Genomic DNA, 14,903 nt, shown 5'->3' with positions numbered 1-14,903 from the left:
TTAGGAGATTCCCCCAAAATAAACATTGGAACGCTATGGTTTGGCTGTCGATCCGAGACTAGATCTGCTGCAATGGTGGTCCAACTCGATTTTAATCAGTAAGAACATGGAGAGAGAAAAATAAACGCATAAAAGTGACGACCTTGGCAGTATCAATAAATATTGCCACTCTTCTTATAGTGCCTGGGCCCCGTTTACAAAACCTGATGGTCGAAAATACACAGCATGCTAGCTCCTCACTTTTGACGGTGGCTGCTGAATTGGGGCCAGATATCGGAAATTAATCCTACACTACACTATTGAGAAAAGTTACATACAACAACATCATGCAGGCTTTATCCCGCAGTGTAATTCAAATAACGTACGAATATCGTAAGATATATCATACGTCATAAAATATTATTCCATATTTTGTTATAATATACGACATTATATACTCATCTGCTGCTTGAATGGCACCGATGATAAAGCCTGCATGAGGTTACTGCATAGCAGAAAGTTTTTCAATAAGGAATCGCTGGGAATGTTTGCGCAATCTGTCATTTAAGGGCCTGCAGCGGCAGCGCCACATTGCAGTCAAACTTGGAATTCAGTGGGCAATGTCGTTTGTTGCACTGCACATAGTCCCAGTTTTATACTTAAGGCTAGTATGGACTACCGTGGGCTCTGAAGACAGATCGTCGCGTTATTTTTAGGTCTTGCGGTAATTTCGGCATCACTAATACACCAGCTGACAAATATTCAAAAGGAAAGGATTTATAAAGACTGGTGGTATATCCATGCCGTCACTCCTTGAAGTGTCCCCACTTGGCCATGGGTCCGAGAATGGGCCACTTGCTGTAGTTCTCCGAGGCGAAGTACTCTTTAATATTGGGCAGCTCCTCGAACCTCCTGAGGTACTCTAGCAGTACCGGGTAACCTGAGAACGCGTCTGGGTTGAACTCGTGGTTCCAGTCCAGCGCCTCGTAGAGCAGAAAGTCCACGTAGGTCAGCCGGTCGCCTAGAACCCAAACCCGGTTCCGCATGAGATCTGACCACGGTTTGAGCACGGTCACCAGGCTCTCCTCGTACTTCTTCCGGGCTTCGTCGAAGGTCGGATTGAAAGCAGTCATGGCCAAGCCCCAGGCAAGGTCCTTCGCCTGCTGTTCCAGGAGGTCCATCTGCAGCATTTCTTGCTCGTTCCTGAGCGGAGTGCCAATGAAAGAGAGCGTTTTGGAGCAAAATGAACAGCACGCCAAGAGCAACGAGATGTGGACGGTATATAAATTAAATTTTTACAGCGCGAGGTAGTGCGTTTGTCATTGTCGCCCACGTCATGAAAAAAAAATGCTGCGAGAGCTAAGGTAGCCGGCTTAACGCATTAATCAACGATGGGCATACAGTACAGCTTTGGATTACCCTTCAACCGTACACATTTCTCGCAAACATTCATTTCTTCGCGCAACGCAAGACGAGAGCTTTCCGACCGACCAAGTAAGCCGGAATCACATCGCGCCTACTTCGCCCTTTGCTGTTCTCCATTTTTCTCGTCGTCATAGCAAGTTAACTTCCGACTTCCCCGTGACTACCACGGTCGCCATCAATTACCGCTAACCACCACCGCTGTGTAGCACTGGTTGACTACATAATTTCTGCACGACGTCGCCTATATTCCCGAGCGTAGGTCACTCTGCTTCTTTTCTTTACTTGGCACCTGTCAACGTTGGCAGGTGGAAAAGTGCAGAGAAGAAATTTGATTTCACTCAACTCGATTCAAATATTGAAATTTTAGTTGAATTTAATTCGCATTAAATGATATAATCAATTTGTTCTATTGATTAAGTAATTGAGCTCTAATGGCTGATGCTCATGAAAATAGAGGGTGAACACGGCAATCGCCCCGCCTGTTCCGGAATCCTTGCTCGAAGAGCTACTATACTCCGTCTCCTTCAATCCTCTCCGTTCCTCATATTTCATTCGCCACGTATCTGCTTACATCAAAGGAGCTCAGACTGATAATGATTTCGGACCTCTACGATCTCCGGCCATTTATGTGAATTCTCCCACGTTGGAGCAAGAAGCTTGCGACAAAATACCAACTATAGCGTCAACACCCAGTGGCCTCGCAGTTAGCATCTTTGATTACCTATGTCAGTAGCTATAGATTTTTCCAGGCTGACAACGAAGGAGACGACAGAGCATCTTGAAAGAGAACTCGTATCTGACGTGCTCTAATGTCCAGGACAGAGTGTGAAGTGGGAAGGCAATAGGTTGAGACTGGGCGGGAAAGGGTATCCGCGCGTGGGCCAGAGCCATGGATAACTAACTGTATATTAGAACAGACGCTACACGGCTGATGACGACGCTAGTGAAGATGACAACGTTGCGACAGTGGGGATAAACTTAATTTCCCTTTATCCACTGCCTTAACCTTCGACCGCAGAGCTTGCCTCCATTTTATGGTAGTCCGCATAAATTATCGACTAAAGCGATATGTTTGTTCTAATTTATTTAATCCTTAAACGAGAGACTACCTTGTTCTAATTACAAAGAGGCTGCTTTCACTGAGAGCGGAGCTTTTGTTGCCAAGAAAAAGTTACAAAATAAAATACTGATAGCACCAGCATGCACCACTCATTGTCGCAAAAAAACTGCTGTGATGTCAGAGCAGGTTACGAGCACCTATGGGACCAGGCTATACACGACCATTTACTGCCGAACGGCGATAACACGGTTTGATTTCCCCTTTACAAGAATTTAGATGCTAAGATATTTCATTTATTTGTTCTTGCAGCGCCCTCCTACGCTGTAGGCCTACTATGGAGGTTTTAAGTTCGGCGCTCACAGGCGGCGCCAAGGGCCAGCTGAAAGAAAAGAATAAAATTAGACCGTGCGAGCTGTGGGCGCGAACACGGCACAAGCAGTTCCGTTCTAAAAGTCTGCCACGCTTGTCACTTCTCCTGGTGCTCCGCTGTAATTACCGGCACTCTGTGTAACAGAGTCAACAGCAAGACTCCCTGCTGCGTATATATGTGATACGCACCTTGCTGCCAGGTCATGCTTCCTGGCCAGGTACCGCAGGATGGCCAAGCTCTGCGTAATCTTGACATCGCCGTCTATGTAGTAAGGCAGGTTGGGGAACTGGAGACCCAAGGAGAACTTCTCTCCCAGCCAGTGGGAGCGGTCAAAGTCGGGCGCAGGGCCGAATCGGTACAGCTTATCCTCGAAGGCAACACCTTTGTAGATGAGAAGGTTGCGGATGTGCTGGCCCAGGGCGCGCACATTCCAGTAGCCCACCACTGGTCGGCGAGGCATGTCGTGGACCCAACTCAGCTTTCACAGGCCTCTCCTTCAACCTTAGGGATAACGAGAGAACAAGAAACCGAAAACTGGGTTTATCCCGAGCCTCCCAGAAAAATTCAATATCACACAATTAAATTTTAATTTGTTTTAACAAAATCTAAAATACAGAATTCAAAAATATGTTTGGACACGCACAGCTGACGGCTAGTTTAGCTCTGAACCTATGGTGTTTCAATTTTGAAGGCAAAAAGCAAGCAAAGAAAATGTGCAAAAAACTGAACCTGCAAAAAATGTACAATATTCTATTAGGGATAGCGAAAAACTCCGTCGTGAAAGGTTTTAACGATAAAGCCGCATAAACTAGGCTGTCCTCTCCATGTTGTAGTGTCAGATACTGACATAAATGTGCATGGCAGAAATTGAACATGGCAGAAATGTGCAGGAATGTTTCTGCAATGGCAACTTCATAATCTTCCCCTCCATGATGCATACCTAGTAAAAAAAATGCGGATGGTGTTCAATTTTTGAAAGCAAGGCAATGCGTACCTATCGTTTAACGTACGCTATGCGTTTAACGTACGCTATCGCGTTAAAACTTTATTAGGATAGGCAGCCAGACTGAAAAGAGCACGTTGTCCATTTAAGCTTGTGGCCTCGGTTGCTGCCCCTATGCCCAAGGAATATAGTCACTGTAGGAAGACAGAGGCACAGAAATAAATCGGTCGGTCTGTCTTAAAAGCGTCAGTTTTCCCACAGCTTAAAAAAAAAAAGGAAAGAAAAAAAAAACTGGGAAGCAGCAGACGCTGAGGTCGTTTTCAGTGGCCCGAAGTGGTTTCTCGCCTCTGCGCTCGTGCTAAATAAGAAAAGCACATTAACAAAACAGAACTATTTGTCTTTCTTGTACCCAGCAGCAATTTTGTTCAGTGCTCTTAATCAGTTTACTCCACTCTGCTGTCATGCTACAAAGCGTACAGTCCCGGCCATATTAATACGGAGCCCCCTCGCAGAAAAAAGAAAACCTTCGTCACGTGTTAGCGAATACCAGCAAGTATACCTTATACATAAGCACCTAACTAGCGTATAGACTCATGACGTACATCAGCACTATTCGTCGGTCAAATTCAACGACCAGGAGTTGGGTATTTTAGATGGCCCTGCGTACATCCTGAGATTCGTCCGCTTTTTTTTTTTTTTGTTGTTGTTTTTTTGTGTGTGTGTGTGTGCGTGTTTCTGAAGTGTTCTTGTTCTGGCTACGATAATGCACTGCCGTTAGGAAGATCATGATTGTGCATTTTCTTATTTAACTCTGATATACACCGACGCATAAAAAGTGGTGTCTTTCGCAACAAACTCAGTTGGCAGTAGTAGGCGCTCTTTCTGTCCCCCTTTTAACCTTGCGTTCGAGTCATTTGCCCCTTCCAAATGTATAGTTGGTTGGTAAAACCTTATTAAAGCATGCTCCTTTATGGCCTCGGCGTTCTCCATTCGGAAGCGACTTTCGGACCATGAACTGTGGCTCGTCTCCGTTCAATTTATCAATGCAGGAGCGACCAAATGAGCACAGACCGCTGTCGCGTCATACCCTAAGCTGGAGCGTAACTTCTCCCTAAAACTTTTATTCACGTTTTTTTCTTTATTGTCAATAACTGATGCTCATATTGTTTTGCCTTGTTATTCTTTTTATTGTATATTTAATCGTGTTCTCTGTTAAATTTTATCATTTCACTGCCTAAAAATTGTTAACTGTCATGTTTTTCGCTACGTTTCTAACATTCAAATTGTCAACCGCCTAACCTTGCGATCATGCGGCTTTAGTATTTGTTTATATGTCAGCCATATTTGTTGATTTTTGCCATCTGTTGCTTGAAAACTTTGATCCTCGTCGTCATTGCAATCATTAACGGAACTATCGAGTATGTCGATCAGAAATGTTATAACGCACTTCATAGTGGTTTATTTTGTTATTATGACAGTATATGACAGTGGTAAACTGTGTCGAATGACCCTTATAAATCTTTAAATACGACTCTTATTAACATTCGTGTAGAGTTGCATCAGTACCCTGAACAAGTAATAAAACTGCTGTGGAATTTGAATAGTTTGGCTTGAAATTATGTTTTTGCGTAATGAAGACACAATACTTGACAAACTTGTTAAAAATATTTCCTAGATTTTTTTTTTCAAAAACGTTAAAGAACTGTTAAATATTAAAGAACCAAGGAACTGATATTAGGCCTCCAGATTTTTTTAATTGTTGTAATGACCATCCTTTTATTTTGGAGTTATCTCTACTGTTTTTATTCGATACGAATTCTTAGAAGTATCAACAGCCTGGTTGAAATGGAATACGTATGAGCAAAAAAAAAAGAAAATTTTCTTTACTTGCTTTAATACCTATGTCATCTGTACCGTTTGCTATATTCGTATGCATGTTTGAAACAACTTTATTTATATTAGTTCAGATACCAGCGTAACAAAACTATTGAAGGTTGGTTGCTTTGTTGGGTTTAACGTGTGTTTTTCGTGCGCTGGAGCAATGTCTCACATTAGGAGAGTTTCAAATTGGGCTAGTTGGTGGTTGTTATTCCTGTGCATTGTTGCGCTTACGTAGGAACTGGGACACAATCGGAGACGACACAGAACAGATGTGCGCAAACTATCAACTGCCGGTTTATTTCTGAGTGCATGTATGTATAGGCATTATCAAAACAAAAAACAAAATTAAAACAAAAAACAAAAAACAAAATTCCGCGATCACATCGTCAAGGCAACATATCTTTTAACGTTCTGTCCAGCATTAAAGAACATGCCTTATCCTTCTGACTTGGCTGCTTGTTATTATATTTCCAAAAATTCTTTTTCTTGATTAGAAAGCTCGATAGAAGGTACGCTTACACATGGCCCTTCTTTTCCTGATTGTATGCAGTATGCTTCCCACAGTTCTCTGATTAGTTTCTCCCTTGAACTGAGCAGTATTGCTGTCTGCCGAAAGTTAGGTGTGCATTCTTTTTGGCATCTGGCGCAATGAGCTGCCAGATTTCCCGGTGAGTTGACAAGACCGCAGTTGCGCCTATGTTCTCTGAGCCTCTCATTGACGCACCTACCTGTCTGGCCAACATACGTCCGCCCGCATGATAGCGGTATCTTATATACTACACCTTCGCGACATTCCACGAACTTTGTCTCGTGTTTGACGCCACATGACTCTTCTTTCTCGGCACTGTATTCTTCATTTACTTTCGCGCACATAGCTTTCAATTTTTTGGGTGCGGAAAAAACGACTTTTACGTCGTGTCTTTGTGCAACCTTTTTCAGGTTGTGGGAAAGTGCATGGACGTATGGGATAACTACTGGCCTCTTCTTTTCTTTGACATTGTCTTGGTCCCTTATTCGTACTGGCCTTCTCATTATTTTTTCCGCCACTGAAACGAGCAATGGTGTCGGATAGCCTGCTTTTCTCAGCCGTGTTGCCTGCAAATGGAAGCTTTCTTGCATCTTGTGGCTACATGATTTCTTTATGGCCTGCTCTAAACATGACATGGCCATATTTCGTTTGATCAGCTTTGAATGGGCAGAGTCATACGGTAGTAGACCTTTCTCGTTGCGCGTTTTGTACTGCCAGCATAAATGTGGTTCAGGAGTGAGAGCTAGATCAAGGAACTGTAGGTTGTTGTTTGCAGGTACCTCATGAGTAAATGTGAGCCCCTTGTGGGCTCTTTTGAACTGCTCTAAAGTTTTTCCTAACAAATTGGGCGTGGCTGAGGTTTTATCTGCACAAACCAAAAAGTCGTCCACATAACGGAAGCATTTAGTAAGCTTTCCAGCATTCCGGGGCCATCCAGCATTTGGCTGGATGGCCCCGACAGAATCAACGTGTCGACGCCTGTGCAAGGTACTGCGATCAGAGACATGGAGGCAAGTCAGGATCTACCGCGACCACATCAGATTGATCTGCTCTTCGACGCTAGGAGAAAGACAAAGTAAGTACATGGTCAAATACTTTGTAGAATCGGCGGAAGTGTTGGCGGAACGCAAGTGGGCTGGGTCTTTTAGAAATCTGCCAAGAAAGAAGAAACTGAAACGCGACCCAGATGAGCCTAACGCGTTCAACTACTCGGGATGCGAAATCCCGTCTGCGATTCTCGACACGTTGAATAAGGGACCCAAATATGCCGTTCGGCCAACCCTCAAGCCATTGGAAGTTCTATGCATGATTCGCTCCATTGCAAACCGAGCTCAATCAGAAAACAAGAATGCATGCGTCAAAGAGGCGTTATTGAGCATAAACGAAAGAAGCAAGAAAAAGGATGCCGGAGTAGCTCCGAAGAAAACGGTTGATTTTCTACGTAATAAAGGACTGAATCTTTTGATGGCAGACAAGACAGGAGGCTTTGCTGTAGTGGAAGCAGGTGACTACCAGGCAAAAGCTTTGGATGCGATCTCAAAAAATTTTACCAGGCAAGAGCATCTCAACGAGAGAAGCCTAAGAAAAAACCGCAACCAAGCCGCAAAGCTATCCGAGAATGCAGGCCTGGAAAAACTCGCTAAAGCAGTAAAGGACAGCAAGAAACTTACTCTGAGACCATTCTTCTCAATTAAGACGCACAAACCAGGAGCACCATTCCGAACTATAGTTGAGGATAAGGGCACCTGGCAAAGGAACATAGCGGTATACCTCCAGTGCCATCTGAACAAGCTTCCAGTGAATGACCCGTTTGTCATCAGAAATTCGAACGAAGTCATCGAATACCTGAACGGTCAACCCAGTGTGACTTGTTTCTCCATTGACGTGACAGACCTTTTCTACTGTGTACCGCAAGAGCAGGTTCTGGAATGCGTTGAAGAGTGCATTGGAGAATTTGGCTGCGTGAAGTTTATGAATGAGAGCGGCATTAGTACGACTGATTTCCTTGCTCTGCTGAAAGCATACCTTTCATCATTGTGTGTTGAGTTTAATGGCGCTGTCTTCTCTCAAAATGACGGAATTTGCATAGGATCTGCTGTTGCCCCCGTTCTCTGTGACATCTTCCTTGCCAGAGGGGACAGAGAGCTGGAAAAAACATTGGTACCGCTTGGTGTTACTAAACGCTTCCGTTATGTGGACGACTTTTTGGTTTGTGCAGATAAAACCTCAGCCACGCCCAATTTGTTAGGAAAAACTTTAGAGCAGTTCAAAAGAGCCCACAAGGGGCTCACATTTACTCATGAGGTACCTGCAAACAACAACCTACAGTTCCTTGATCTAGCTCTCACTCTTGAACCACATTTATGCTGGCAGTACAAAACGCGCAACGAGAAAGGTCTGCTACCGTATGACTCTGCCCATTCAAAGCTGATCAAACGAAATATGGCCATGTCATGTTTAGAGCAGGCCATAAAGAAATCATGTAGCCACAAGATGCAAGAAAGCTTCCATTTGCAGGCAACACGGCTGAGAAAAGCAGGCTATCCGACACCATTGCTCGTTTCAGTGGCGGAAAAAATAATGAGAAGGCCAGTACGAATAAGGGACCAAGACAATGTCAAAGAAAAGAAGAGGCCAGTAGTTATCCCATACGTCCATGCACTTTCCCACAACCTGAAAAAGGTTGCACAAAGACACGACGTAAAAGTCGTTTTTTCCGCACCCAAAAAATTGAAAGCTATGTGCGCGAAAGTAAATGAAGAATACAGTGCCGAGAAAGAAGAGTCATGTGGCGTCAAACACGAGACAAAGTTCGTGGAATGCCGCGAAGGTGTAGTATATAAGATACCGCTATCATGCGGGCGGACGTATGTTGGCCAGACAGGTAGGTGCGTCAATGAGAGGCTCAGAGAACATAGGCGCAACTGCGGTCTTGTCAACTCACCGGGAAATCTGGCAGCTCATTGCGCCAGATGCCAAAAAGAATGCACACCTAACTTTCGGCAGACAGCAATACTGCTCAGTTCAAGGGAGAAACTAATCAGAGAACTGTGGGAAGCATACTGCATACAATCAGGAAAAGAAGGGCCATGTGTAAGCGTACCTTCTATCGAGCTTTCTAATCAAGAAAAAGAATTTTTGGAAATATAATAACAAGCAGCCAAGTCAGAAGGATAAGGCATGTTCTTTAATGCTGGACAGAACGTTAAAAGATATGTTGCCTTGACGATGTGATCGCGGAATTTTGTTTTTTGTTTTTTGTTTTGATAATGCCTATACATACATGCACTCAGAAATAAACCGGCAGTTGATAGTTTGCGCACATCTGTTCTGTGTCGTCTCCGATTATGTCCCAGTTCCTACGTAAGCGCAACAATGCACAGGAATGTCTCACAACTGTTGCAGAAGACTCCGAAAATTTCGACCACCTGGGGTTCTTCAACGTGCACTGACAAAGCACAGCACTTCACAGCACAGCACTTCGCCTTCATCGAAAAGCCGCCGCCGATGCCGGGATTCAATCTCGCATCCTTGGGTTCAGTAGTCTAGCGCCGTAATGACTGAGCCACCGCGGTGAGGATATAGAAGCAAAATATTAATTGAAAATGTCAACTGTACTCTTGCCTATACAGGAACTGGGTATGATGTTCGTTTGCTACCCACAATCTATTTTACGATGTTCCAGAGTCTTTTGGCGTTTGCGTCGGCGCGCTGCATGCGTAAAATTCCCTTTTTCATGCTCTCATCATCGTTACAGGCTTGTCGCGTGGTTTAAATTTGCGTGGGTGCAGTTCGTTCTCCTTCTTATGCTTCCATTTGTTTGAACAGTGACCTTTGCCGTTTAAAAAAAGACTTCACCAATAGGCTAATTTATTCGACGTAAAAACTGGTATAACACGAGAGTCCGGTCATAGCACGGTTTATCGTCTGGATGCTATCGATAGCTCAGAGTCGAAATACTAAATGGAAAAAAATTCAGTGTCAAGTTTTTCGTGATAAATAACCTAGAAATTGACTCACAAAAGATTTCTTCGCAACAACGGGTAGCTTGTCTTGGTTTGGCGACTGGGCAAAATTTTTTACTTGCACATTATCTATAACAAACATGGGAAGATGGTCACATAAAGGTTAATCAAAAACAGCCAGCAATTACCATTTCGTTAAAGTTAGCGAGCGAGTGTTTCCGTGAACTCGAAACATAAGTATGGTCTATATTTTGAAAATAAAGCGACTTGCGCAAATATGCGCAATGCCTAAGTTGATAGGTTCATATGAATGTTCATGATCCCATCGTAAGAATGCCTTACTGATTTTTGTGTCAGGAGGGATAAAACGGTTTAGCTTTTTTCAGGTAAGTTTGGTAAGAATCCACCTTTTCGCAAGATGTGACGCCCTCTGGGGAAGGGTTGAAAATTTGTCTGCTACTGGTTGAAAACTTCCTCAAGAGACGCAGCCACCTGCAAAGTGGCGATATTGATATGGGTTCTTGGCAACTACCGCCATCTGCCGCACACGCATATCATGAATATGAGCAGCGCATGGCCTCCGCAATCGACTCCTGCCGCACCAATCACGGAGGCTAAGAACAGCGCATGCGCAGTAGGAATTTCAACCAAAGCGCATGCGCAGAGCTATAGTGCAGAGCGGCCGTGTGACAAAGGTGGATTCAAACTACAAGCGAGGGTTATAAACAGGACGCTTCGGTTAAATAGATTGATGTGTTTATTGAATGGAAAGTCAGATAGGTTGGCCGGAAAATTGAGCCTGTGGCCTGCTGCTCTGCGACAGGTGAGGGGAAAAGGAGTGTTTATAGTTGTTTCGGTGAAGTGTTATATGTGACTATATATGTAAGTAAGATTAAAAAATGTTGTTCTTCCTTTAAAAAAAAAAAAGCAATGCCACCCACACAACCCCAAAGTAGACGTGAGTGCGATAAAATTTTGTAGTCGGGAAAGTCTACACACTCCATTATTTTAAGTGACGTTTCCGTTATTGCGATTACATTAAACTTTTCGAACGCTAGAAACGAGACAATCAGATGTAAATTTCTAAAACGTACTGAGAATGTTACTGCGAGAAATGGAAATGGCTTCAATACCATCAGCCTGTTACGCATGCATGAATGACATGGGCTGTGACCGAATATGAAAAGATGTAGCCATATAATTCTTTGAGGTCACCATCACCTGTCACGTGAACTACCTGCCACGTCTCTGCTCTACTCAGCAGTCCTTTTCCCGCGAAAATCCACGAAAAATCGCCAGTCGTTCGCTCATTTTCTTGGATTTTGCAATGGGTAGCTTCTTTTCGGAGCACAGATGTTCACTGACGACCATAGTGATTTTATCCTAAAAGCCCAGGCAAAACGTGCTCCATCTGTGTTTATGGCTGCCTGTAATACTTTATCACAAGTAATCCAATTCCCTATGAAGTTGGGAGGTTTACACCGGCAACGACACTAACCGTAATGGCTCAACCACCCAACGGCCGCATAAAAGCTACGCTCTAAAAAAAAAAAAAAAAAAAATGACCACTTGCTTGATGCTACTACCAGGTGCCTTCTCGCTGAAACTGGCGACAAAGCTGAACATTTTGGCATCAGACTTTTTTTACGACAAAATTTACAACAATTTTTACAACAATAAAACAAAATTTCAGCAATTAATAATAAATTAATGCACGTCTGAGCAGAAAACCGAAGAAACCACACTTCAAAGCGGCCCAACAGCCGTAACGGAAATTCTAAGCAATGCAAAGTTGTACGTATACGTTATTTCACTCACCTGCACAAAACTATCAGTGTCTAGTGGACGTGGATACGTGGCAGTCAAAACCGTCTGCCGCTGTTTGTGGGTGGTTTCTACATGCGACGATGATGACATCAGACGCCGCAGCTGTGTTGAAGGGTCAGCCACGTGGAAAGTTTTCAGGTCATCCTCGCCTGAATGACCTGTAAAAGCGTTGTTCTCGACTGTCGGTGTGCCTGCAGAAAAGTGAAGCTATTTCAAAATGCCTACACAAAAGCAGCAGCGGTTAGCACAGGTGGAATACGTGGCTGTCAAAGCCGTTTCTAACTTTATGATTCATGAATGATTTGCTACCTTGTGTGAATCGTTAAAACTGAGCGAAATATCGTGTATAGAGCCCTATAGCTCGCGGCTCCTACTGGTGTCTATACTATGTCTCACACCGGTCCTGATGTCCGAGTTGCGAAGCCACGACTCGCCTTAACTCTATTTCTGAGGCCTCGGAGCGGTGGTGTAGTGGTTAAGTTACCCGACTACTGTACCGGAGTATCCGGGTTCGATCCTGACAGCCAGCGGCTGCTTTTAGATCGAGGCGAAACGGAGTGGCATTCGTACGCTGTGCGATGTCACTGCACGTTAATGAACCACTGGTGGTCGAAATTTCCGGAGTCCTCCACTGAGTCTCTCATAACCTGAATCACTTTGGGACGTTAAACCCTACAAACCAAATCAAACCTATTGCTGACGCTTTCACAAGATAGAAAATCGTTCGCGCCAAAAATCGTGCGCGCTCACTGTTACACATGGTGCTGGCATATATACAGGGCTCATACCAGTTCCCCTCCACCACAGTCAATCCCCCCCTCGCCTGTGCGCTGACCCTCCTCGCCCTTTTCCAGACTCCATCCGCCCTAGGAGCAAAAGCGCACAAAATCACCACCCTTTACCATCAATGCCGTTATAGCCGACAGACATCTTGAACTACGGCTGATATATTCACAGTTTGTCTTATCTCACGCGATGAGACCTATTGACTTATCGTCAAAACATTGCTTGGTGGACTCTCGAGGCTTGTTCCCATTGCTTTGCACTGTCTAGGCTCTCATGCCTCTCCCTTCTCTCCGCCGTAGATATCCGAAGACAAGACTCGGTGGAGTAGGTGGGCATCTCAACCATTTAGAAAAACTGGTTTACTCTTAATGCCAGCTTCGCGTACGCAATTTGCGCTACCGTTGATAAATGAGCATACATTCTGTTTGCAAGAGCATGATATGTCTGACGGAGTAACGCGTTGTTGCCTGTGGAATATACCTCCTTTAAAACGTTTTCTTTTAAGTCTTCCGAAGCCAACGACTGTATGCGAAGAAAAGAAAAGGAAATAAACTGGGCCATTTTTTTTTTGTCTACTGTTTACACATTTGAATTTTAAGACTATGAAAGATACCTCGGTGCCGTCTGTGTAGGCGGTTAGTACAGCAAGGCGTACATTATTTATGCCGTAGAGCTTAAAGATTACTCAACTATTTGACTAAAATTTACTAATGAACATTCTACTTTATTTTTAAAAGGCAATATTGTACAGTTGAAGGCCGTCAAAATCGGAGGTGAGTCCCCTTTTTCAGTTTTCGTGATTGGTGCTTTGACTCGAAGTATCGAACTTCAATTATACGTCCCTGAAAGCACGTTGAGTTGGCTTTCACACACTGAACATTCATAAAATATTGTCGCTGAGCGTAGTATCGCCGCCAAAATCGTGCTATCTTCTCCTCCATCATTAAATACACAAATGGTGCCTCTATTTGGTTCGTAAAAAGATAAGAGACATCATTTTGTAAATGTACAATGCTTGAAAGCAACCCCACCAACTTTCAGATGCTTATATTTCTGACCTTCAATATTTCAAGCCGCATTGCCGACGAAGAAAATTTGTGATAAGGGATCACATTTGAAATAGACATCCTTCAATTTCCTTATATAAAATTGCCCTTTAAGATGAAAAAGAAAATCTCATTATTTATTTTAGTTATTTATTCATCTAATCATTGAGCTCTATAACTTTCACAATGCCCTCTTTCCTGTGCAACGCACCAGCTAAGATCACACCATTGTATCATAATTTTCAAAATACAAATCTGTCAACCGTAAAAAAATCGCCCTGTCTAAAAATACTATTGTATTCCACGGCAGTAATTTGTTTATGTTGTGTACGTGAGTAGCTCCAGATTGTGTATACACAACTGCGAAGCAACCATCGACACGAGTCAGTTCAAAACAGCCTCAGTTGCAGCACGCCACCGCCAGAATCAATAAGGCACCGATCGCTGAACGTGCCACTTTCGCATTTATCAGAAAGAATAAGTGGCAGAAACTAAAAATGCAGCAGGCATTGGCGGCCGCGATTGGAACGAATTCGATTAAATGTAGCTTTCCTGTTGTCTCCTGCTGCGAGATATACCTTGTGCGACAACATTGCCGCGAAACCTTCAAAACTGTATTTGTTGCTTTTTAACAGCCGCCGGCATACAGGCTTATCACTCTGATTGTGGACCGCGTATCAGTTCCGTAATCTTTGTTTCTTAATGCTCGATGTCGCGAGTGACACCTTTATCAGTTTTGTTGTAGCGCAAGATGCACCGAGATCTGTCTCGAAGGTTCCGGCCACTCGGGCGTCTTTCCACAATGTTCCAGCCCGTGCTGGTAGCTGTTTGCGACGTTATCTAGATTGTTCTGTGCAGCCTTTAAATTGAGCGTTGACGAGTGTGATGGGCATTCTTTGTTCGACGGTAGACGAGCACGTTTGTTGCTATCGCCGCCACCGAGTTGCTTAGTTCTTTTGCGGGCGCAGGTCAGCCCCCAATAAAGAGTTATTTCAGTACCATTACGCCTGTGTTTTCTTTTGGCGTGTACGGCCTTGTCACCACTACGTGACATCTGGTGGAGGTGCTGCCTTTGATCCTTCATGCGAAGAC

At 43.9% G+C, this 14,903-nt stretch overlaps 1 protein-coding gene across 1 annotated transcript; it reads right to left on the bottom strand.

The window, feature by feature from the left end:
- LOC146196881 (glutathione S-transferase-like) lies at positions 1 to 12,106 on the bottom strand. The gene is made up of 3 exons (XM_084596416.1): positions 11,971 to 12,106; positions 3,023 to 3,335; positions 1 to 1,182 (listed from the first exon to the last, which is right to left on the bottom strand). The coding sequence occupies exons 2-3, from the start codon at positions 3,292 to 3,294 to the stop codon at positions 786 to 788; spliced, it is 669 nt and encodes a 222-aa protein (XP_084452542.1). The 5' UTR covers positions 3,295 to 3,335; positions 11,971 to 12,106; the 3' UTR covers positions 1 to 785.
- Between the last annotated feature and the right edge of the window lie 2,797 nt (positions 12,107 to 14,903).

This window comes from Amblyomma maculatum, chromosome 3 (assembly GCF_055883805.1).
Source record: "Amblyomma maculatum isolate TAMU_Amacu chromosome 3, ASM5588380v1, whole genome shotgun sequence".
In the NCBI taxonomy this organism is placed as follows: Eukaryota; Metazoa; Arthropoda; class Arachnida; order Ixodida; family Ixodidae; genus Amblyomma; species Amblyomma maculatum.
This window is presented reverse-complemented; position numbering and strand designations above follow the sequence as displayed.